General features: G+C 34.4%; 1 protein-coding gene across 3 annotated transcripts in view; it reads left to right on the forward strand.

Moving 5' to 3' along the window:
* LOC127804599 (tRNA threonylcarbamoyladenosine dehydratase) overlaps positions 1 to 7,876 on the forward strand; it is a 43,451-nt gene extending 35,575 nt beyond the window's left edge. The window contains exons 5-10 of one of the 3 annotated variants that reach the window (XM_052341473.1): positions 256 to 390; positions 862 to 996; positions 1,202 to 1,417; positions 5,767 to 5,891; positions 6,956 to 7,013; positions 7,457 to 7,876. In XM_052341473.1, coding sequence (XP_052197433.1) covers positions 256 to 390; positions 862 to 996; positions 1,202 to 1,417; positions 5,767 to 5,891; positions 6,956 to 7,013; positions 7,457 to 7,567 — 780 coding nt within the window. In that variant the 3' untranslated portion in view covers positions 7,568 to 7,876. Of the gene's footprint in view, positions 1 to 255; positions 391 to 861; positions 997 to 1,201; positions 1,418 to 5,766; positions 5,892 to 6,955; positions 7,014 to 7,456 lie in introns of those variants that run through there. The other 2 variants (XM_052341472.1, XR_008023689.1) reach the window with 2 other exon arrangements.
* The last annotated feature ends 1,579 nt before the right edge of the window (positions 7,877 to 9,455 follow it).

A 9,455-nucleotide genomic window follows, 5' to 3' on the forward strand; every position in this document is an offset into this window, starting at 1 on the left:
AGAGAGAGAAAAGGATTGCTTCATATCGATTTTGCTTGGTGAGTGAGATATTGACTTGTGACATTGGAATTTCAAGCATTGTTTCTTGGTATAAAAAGTCTGAATATGTACCGTGAACATTTTAATTATTGAATAATTACTCACGCATTTAATAAGTGTAATTAATGTGGATGATTTTACTTTTCAATTTTAGAAAGTTTTGCTTTACCATATGTAACAGATGATGCTTATCAGAAAAAAAATTATATGTAATAGGTGGCACTCCTTGCTGCTTGTGTGCGTAGGGGCTTGAAAGTTCTGTCTGCAACAGGAGCTGGTGCAAGAGCTGACCCAACGAGAATCCGAGTGGCTGATTTGAGAGAGTCAACAAATGATCCACTCTCTCGAGCTGTATTGCTTCTTTTCTATCTACAGAAATTGTTCTTGTGGTCTTTGGTTTCTTGTGTAGGTCTAATATTTTTTGGAACAGTGTTCCTAAGAGGAACCTTAATTTCAGGGATTTCACCAAGTCATTTCTAATTCATCTAATGAGCCTTGAATATCTCTCTTTAAGCGTGAGCTGGAAACGTTTGGTCTTTTCATGAAATTTCTGTTTCTATAAACAGATTGTTTTGAAACCAGAATCCAGTTGGTTATTTTTTTCAAACAGCTGGTTTTGTAGTTTGATTCCAACTATACTGTTCAGAAGCTTGGTCTGGATATTTAATATATGTTGATCTTCCTATTCTTTTTGGGATTGTTAAATAATCATATGTATTCTCTTGCTTATGAGACTCTTGTAGAGTTCGTTTTGAGAAATGGAGAAATCAATCTACTAATAATTATTTACAGTGAAATTCTTACAAGTTAATTCTTTTGTAGGTGAGACACCGTCTGAGGAAAGACTATGGTATTGAAGGAGGCATTCCAGTTATTTTTTCATTAGAGAAACCTAAAGTGAAGTTGCTTCCTTTTAAGGGACCAAGCGGGGAAGAAGAAAATCCTTCAGACTATCAAGTAAGGCTGTTAACCTATTAACATGAATTATCAATTGTTATTTTATTGTTTGCCTTCATATCATTAACGGGTGTTTCACTAAACAACCTTGGAAGAAACAAGGGATCAAGTGGGCTTTGATGTATCTATTCTAGTTTCCTTTGTATTTCTATCCTGTCATGGACATGTTATGAGTTCATTCTAATGTTAAATATTTTGATATCAGATAGTACCAGGTTTTAGGGTTCGAATAATTCCTGTTCTCGGTACCATTCCTGCAATTTTTGGACAAGTCATGGCTTCCTATGTTGTAACGCAACTGGCAGGTCTGGAAGTTCAAACGGAGCCAGTGGTGAATTTTGACATGGACCACTATCACGTTCTCCATCAGCGCCTTATTGAGCATGAAGAACTATTATATGGCACACCCATGCAAGTACAGGTAGGAAGGTTTGCATACAAATCCTTTCATCATTATAGTGACTAAATAATATGAGTTAATAAGTCTATACTGGTCTTTCTTTTATATTTAATAAATGGATTGCATTGTATGAATATGATTTCTCACAAAAGGAGTTCCTGTGGCTTGAGCATCAGTAAAATATTGCACTTTAGGGTTTCGAAAGGTGTAACAAAAAGGTATGGTTTTACCTAGCCCCCCCCCCCCCCCAAAAAAAAAAAGAAGTATGGCTCTGAGGGAGAGCTTAGCACCTCTTCCATTACAACATATAACAACATATCCAGCCTTTATCCCATTATGTGGGACCAGCTACATGAATTCTAGATTTTCATGTATTTATGTCTTTTGTCATATCTTTATTTAGGCCCATACATTTTATATCAAACTTTTATGTCTCTCCCAAAGTCTTCTTGCATCTGCCTCTACCTTTTTTTTTAACTAATTGTTCCATATCATCAACTCTCCTCACAGGAGCGTCTCTTGTTCTTCTTCTTACATGACCAAACCATTTTAATCTAGTCTCTTTCATCTTCTCCTTGATTGGCACTACTCCTACTTTATTACGAATAACCTCATTTCTAATTTTATCATTTTTTGTATGGCCATACATCCATCTTAGTATCCTCATCTCCGTTACGTTCGTCTTTTGCTCATGCTAGTATTTGACTGCCCAACATTCTGAACCATACAACAAAACTGGTCTTATAGTTGTCTTATAGAATTTTCCTTTCAATTTTAATGGGATTTTACCATCACATAACACCCCCGATGCATTTCTCCATTTTAGCCAACCTGTTTTAATTCTATGCGTGACATCGTCATGAATTTTTCCATCTTTTTGAATGATTGATCCTAAATATCGAAAATGGTCTTTTCTTTGTATGAGTTGGTCTTCCAATTTTATTATAACATCTTCCACTTTTGCATTCTTACTAAATTTACATTCCATATATTCTATTTTCCTTCTACTTAATTTAAATCCCTTAGATTCTAAATTGTTTCTCCACAACTCAAGCAAATAATTTAGCACCTCTTCCATTGACCAAATAATTTTGTGTACAGTAGCAGAGCATGTTATTATTCTATTGGGTAGTAGATTGCTAAGAACTGTGGTGAACAAGGAATTGTTTGTGAAGGCAGGTATACAGTAGAGAAAAAAGCTGAAAGAAGATAATTGTCAGGTTTATAAGGATAAAGAAGAAACTAATAGACAGGACAACTAGGTTACCATAACATCATACTTGTGCTATGATTACATCCAGGTTTCAAGGCGCTATGGTCTTCTTAAAACATATCCACTTTTTACATGAACTAATATAAAGAAAAAAACACTAAATTTAAGGGGCCTTGGACTTCATCTTTTAGAAATTATGGCATTTTGTCTTCTAAAGCGTATCTAAAATCAAGATAGACACAGGAAACTTTGAGAAGGAATTCTGCTTCACTTGTTGTATGCCACATTGTATGCTCTGATTGTGCTTGTATGACTAACAACTGAAGTACTTACCTCATGTGACAGCCCCTAATGGTCACATTTATAGCCCATGTCTGGAAATCCATCAAAATACCAAAAGATTCCTAACTTTTGAAGAACTATTATAGGAAACAAACCATGAAAATGTTCAGCTTTAATAGCCATCAAAGTAAGACTTTATCAGACTACAAATATGATAATGTTCGGCTTTAATAGCCATCAACAGAAAGATGTAAACTGTTGACAATTGTTGAGCTAGCAAAGGCATACAGGGGAATACAAAAATTGTTGACCAGGATGAGAAAAAACTGTCGACCAATGGCTGAAATTGTCTTTTGAAAGAGGAAACTGTTGACAATTTGTCCAAACTGTCGACAGATTTGAGGAACCGTTGATAGACTTTTTGAGCTGTGCTAATGTAAATGAGTCCAAAGTTATTATTTTTTGTGAGGATTTAGGCATGGCAGGATTCTATGTCTACACATGGCTTTGATGAACTGTCAAAAATGAATAAATCAAGATGGTTGAACTGCATTTGCCCCATATATGTATATGAAGTACATGTTGAATATATATATAACATTCAAGGGGGCAATTGTTAAGGAGCGTTCAAAAAGCTTTCTAGGACATCATGTTGTTGGCTAAGGCTGAGCTAAGGAAGAAAACTTCCCAGGAAACTATTGGGCTGGGCTGCTAGAAGCATGAGGATATGCCACCAAAGAGAGAACCCTCCAGTTTTGTCGTTATAAACTTTGGGTGGGTGGGTGGGAGGAGGGAGGGAGGTAATAATTCTCGAGTTTTGAGGGCAGCAGCAAAAAGCTTGCATGTGATTCAGTCTGGAAAGGAAACCTGATAAACAGTGGAAACACACCTAAGAAATCAGTCACAAGCATGAGTATTGGTCAGATTTCATGCCTGGCACTATTATTGTTGCACACCACATCCCAATCATAGTATGCATATTCATATGTGCTTTAGCTTATGCAATGGTAACCACCAGTAGTCCAGTGACTTCTAGAGCAGGGGAAGTAAACAGAGTCCATGAATGTCTGTATGGCTGTGGGCAGTGGCCATCCGCTGAGATTGATATTTATGAGTAAAACTATTGCATGTTTCACGGCATTGAGCAACTAACATGATCATGTGTTGCATGTCCATGCTACCTTTGCATGTTTATCTTACCGGACTTTGCAGTTCATGTTGTTATATTGAACTGCATAGATGAAGCAGATGAGGGGTGAGGGGTGTAGTTTAGATGACTTGGGCATGATTTTTGCATATTGATGTACCCATATTTATGAGATTTTGGGCTAGCTATAGCATGTTGAGCAATCCCTAGCAGTTTTATATTAACCTAGTCCATGTATATGTACCCTTTGTATAGTGTTTGGGGGCATGGTTGTATGTACTCTGATGATAAGGAATGGGATGCTCGTGTTTGGAGACCTAATATCTTGCCATGGCTGCATGTGGGACATTGTGACTTATTTGGGACATATATAGGGAATGAGCATCCCGGCATGCCATTGAGAATTGAACAATATTGCATTTTGGTGTGCATGACCTTAAAATGGACTTTGAGTTGCATGTATAATATATATGCTTGCTTGGAACTAGCTCCCGTAGAAATAAAGCATGATTCTGGGCCAGAAACCAAGGTTTGCAGCCTTAGTTACATCCTGAACTGAAACTGTCAACAATCAATTTTCAAACCATCGGCAGTCTGTATGAGAAATTGGTAAAAACCAAGAGCTGATGATTGAACTGTCGACAGGGCGGCTTAAAACCCTTGTGAACTGTTGACTGATTTGATTGAAATGGGAGAAACCAAGAGGCGGCTTTTGGAATGTCAACAGTAGAACATGAACTGTTGACAGATTACTGATGTTTGTCAGTTGTTCCTAATGAATGTCATTAGGCTGCTCCAGTGTTGAGGTTTAAATGAAGTTAACTAAAGACTCAAGTGTCGTTCAGCCATGGTGGATTATAAATGGTGAAATAGGGTTAAACCACACTTGATTCGAACTAAATGGACATTCCACTGTTAGCCTTAGCATTCTAAGGAAACAACTAAATGTAATTGGGTGGAAATGGAACAAAAGATGAATGTTCATTGGCTAATAAGCTAGATTCATATGATTTCGTAACAGGGATGGGTTGGGCTTTGGAAGGCCAGGGTCCAACTATGTTCTTCTATCTTTATCATACTTATGGTTCTGGAAGGATTCTTTCTTTCTCTTGTTGCTACCAATAATCTGATCGAGTTGCACATTACATGGTCCTCAAGGCTAAGGTAATTTGAAGAGAAAGGATCAGATGCAACTCTTCCATGATTTTTTTTTTTTTTTTCATCATCATACTTCGGGTGTTATTTTATTTTTTTTTATTTTTTTTTTTTTGTGGGGGGGGGGGGGGGTAACCTGATATTTGGGCGTTATATTTTGTTGCATGGGTCATTCAATGTGGGGGATAGTACCACCCAGTAACCCTTGAAAGATTTTGTCAAAGTTGTGGATGTGCAGTTTGAGATGGGAATGTTTGTTTCTTGTTACTTGGGTGTGCATCGAAAAACATTGCAAGTCTCTGGAAGTAATGGGGACATATTTGAACTTTTCTTTTTCATAAGAAAAAGAGAAGAAAAAAAATTATCAGGGGTGGTTTTGGATTGTTCTTGCTAGATTGCCACTTACTGTTGTTTCATCTTTCTCCTTGAATGTAAGATTGACCAAGTCTTTTGCTTGTTCATTGTTTTTGCTTTCTGGAAGTTTCATAACTAGCACAAAAACATGTACTGCACGTCATAATATACTGATATATGTTGATTATTGTTTCACATTGGTTTGGGTCACTTTTCAAGGTAGATGTTGAAGAAGTTATGTATATTGTAAAAGAATTATGGCATGGACGAAGTGCAAGAGATGAATCTACAAAAGATGTTGGGCGAGTAATGTGGCGGTCTATCAATGACTTAATGCTTGTGAGGTATGGGATGCTTTCAAACTGATTATGTTTCCAATAATCTAGTGGGAAATCTCATGCTAATGTAAAGTTGAAATGGATCACTAAATTTTTTGAGATGCTGCAAGAGTGTAATATTCTGCCCCTTTTTGAATTTTGATCAAGGATGATATTTTATGTCCTAAAAAGTTTTCTTAAATAACAATGCATAATGTTTGGACTCTTTGAAAAAAGGATTTTGAAATTATTCTTCTGAAATTTTGTGTTTGTATGAAGTTGCCTCACTTCTACTTTTTTTAAGAATAGAGGTTGGCCCTCTCCTTATATATGATCCAAATTAGACAATTTGTAAGTAAAAAGCAGGAACTCCAAAAAACTAGGTGATTGACTAAAATTCTGAAATTTTGAAGAAGTTGGCTTGTAAAATATGGATTTTTTGCATTGGTTTATTTAAGAATAGAGGTTGGCCCTTTCCTTATATATGATCCAAATTAGACAATTTGTACGTAAAAAGCAGGAACTCCAAAAAACTAGGTGATTGACTAAAATTCTGAAATTTTGAAGAAGTTGGCTTGTAAAATATGGATTTTTTGCATTGGTTTATTCTTTGCTTTGTTATATAATCTATATTTAACATTTAGTTGTTTCCTTGATAAACTTAAACATTTAGGGCCTGGAATTAATTGGCAAAGTCTTTTTTTTTGGGCTAAGTACTTGTCAGAGTGATTTATATATTACAAAAAAATTGAGCTGTTACTATTCCCAAGCCTGGATAAAGGAGAGGATTGCATTAGATAGCTTATGACTAGCATAAAACTTCTTGGATCGAATAAAACAAACATGAACTCTAGTTGAGTTGTTGCTGCAATTATGGAAGTCTTTCACGTGTTCTAATTGTTTGATTTTGGTTTCTGGGGCCTAGGTAACACGTCTATTTATTTTATCTTACAAGTTACCTACCTGATACATAAACATCAATTAATGGTTCATTTGTATCTCATAATGCTTTATCCTTGTACATAACTCTTTTCTGACAGTTTCATGTCCTATTTCACTTACATTGTTCTGCTGTTCACGAAAATTCTCAGGTGGGATCAGACGAAACCAGCATCAGTCTCAAACATAATTCTTCTAAGATTTAAAGAGGTACTGTAGTTATTTGATCATTATATACTGTTTGGTTTTGTATTACTTTGGAGCATCCAATGTGAAAGGGGAACAAAAGAGGTAAGGATGAAGCTAAAATAGAAATCAACTCATATTGGATGCGCTTTTCTCCGAATTTACTTTTATTTCTCTTGTGGTGTTGAATTTTTTTAAATTCAAATTCCACCGTCCTATACTGTTGTGTGGCTTCTATATTTTGCATCAAACTCAAGTTTGTCCTATGGAAAGGAATATATTATAAGAAAATGACTAGATCGTTTTAATTATGTCTCACATTTTATTATCAGTAGAAGTCACTTCAACCTTATTATGAATAATCTCATTTTTAATTTTATCATTTTAACTTTATTTATTTCACTTTTTCTTTTGTGTCGCCTGTTGAGCACTGCTAAAGGAGTTATACGGTCCTTTTATTTCCTCAGGCTGATGAACATGAGATGAGCACACTTGAAGATATAAAGAACAAGGAACCAGAATTTTTCTCAAGGGTAACATCTGTGCTGAGACGTGCTGAAGTAGATTTCAGTTTGTAATCCAACTTACAAGCTAGGATAGCTTTCTTCTTCTTCTTTGTTACCTTTTTTTCCCCCCTCGGCTTTTAAGGAGTTGTATGCTATGAGCAGAAGGGCAAAAGGGGGTCCTTTTCTCTTGCTCTCCCCTTTCCTTCTGACTGTTGGAGGTTATGTATACTCCATTTTGATTCCCATAAGAGTTTGTACAATGACTCATTTACCTCCGTATCACTAACAAGAATGAAACAAAGGGTTGGTTTTTATATTTTATAATTTTCCATTAACACCCAAAATATGAATTATTTTGATATTAGTTTCCAATCCCAAACTTGTGCATCTTCCATGAGAAGCTTCCTAATTCTATTCAGATGCGAATGATGTTATCATTCCTAATAACCTCCTAACAAGGCCAAACTATGATCACCATCATGATGTAGGTCTGGTTCTTGCAATTCTGCTCGTTCAAACAGATTTTGGATGAAGGAATTTATTTTCATATCAGTCCTTTAACGTATAAATCTAATAAGTAATGGATTTGGTTATTTTGTATAGAAGAGTGATCCTTTTGTTTGCTTCTTCTGCCTTTTTGTTTCATTGTCAAGGAGAAGTAGGGTTATGGTTAGTGCTTGTGATTATTGTTTAGGAGAGACAGGCTACAACCAAGCAAGTTGAAAAAAAAAAAGAAAAAAAAAAAAAAGAAGACTTCGCCAGGGTTACAACACTCTTTTGCAACGACGGGAATGGCTTGAGTTTGATTTTGAAGGCCAAAATAATCTAGTTTGAATTAGTTTGGTTGGATATGATTTGAGTTTTTGGAGTGACAAAATGAATATTTTTACTCCAAATTTTGGGGCTTCATCGTTGAAAATTCAATTCGGTTGAATTAAACTGATATAAAATGAAATCAAACAAGAAATGATGTAAAATAAAAAAAACAGAGAAAAATTGATAAAAGTCACGAGTTATTTGCGAAATTAGTATATATATCTAACACTAAATTGAGTTATATGAATAATTTTAATTGTATTTTGTCTGTTATTTGGTTATTGATATTGCCTATAGAGAGATGAAAGATAAACAAAACTAGTTTAAATCTCAATTAGTGGCAAGACACAACACACAAACCTTAGAATTTTTAAGTTCAAGGTTCAATTTCCTTTTGTGAGCAAGGCTTTCTCTAAATTTTTCTATCCAACTTATTATTGTTGGCTTTAGTAGATTTATATTTGTTATATATGAGACGTAATTTAGTGATTTTGTACTTCAATAATTGTATTTAAAGTGGTTTATGCAATTGAGATTGAATTATATTTATTATACCTATTAAAAAATGCAAACAAAATAAAAATAAAATTTATACGGATCTGGTTATTGTTTTTCAGAGAATAAAAGATATTAAAGAAAAAAAAACAGGAAATTGTGTTGGAAGATAGGAGAGAATTCTGTTGTTCATTTCACCTTAATATATACAAACATTCTTCAAGTATTGATCAACATCAAATTTAGACAATCTTTACATAAACTTTTTTAAGATAAGAATTCTTAAATTTAAGATCTTCATTCATTTTGAACTAATCTTGACAAAAATAGTAATTTTCAAAACAAAAGTACAAAAATAAATACTCAATAGTTTTTAAAATATTTAGAAAAATCTCTTAGCTCAACATTAGTTACACGTGAAAGAATTACAATTTTTCTATATGCCTTATTTTTGAAAGTAATAGGTGTATCTTTATAATAGTATTTTAGAGATTTTTTTATCTTATGAATTGATTTAATTTGTTTAGTGATTTCTTTAGTTTGATTGTTGAGTTTATGCCTCTAATTCTACAATTCAAAGCTCATTTTGAGTTTGTTATCTCTTGATGAAATTAGGGGTCGATATCTCTTCTATATATATAGAACATTT

The sequence above is a fragment of the Diospyros lotus genome, chromosome 6 (genome assembly GCF_014633365.1).
Source record: "Diospyros lotus cultivar Yz01 chromosome 6, ASM1463336v1, whole genome shotgun sequence".
Lineage (NCBI taxonomy): Eukaryota > Viridiplantae > Streptophyta > Magnoliopsida > Ericales > Ebenaceae > Diospyros > Diospyros lotus.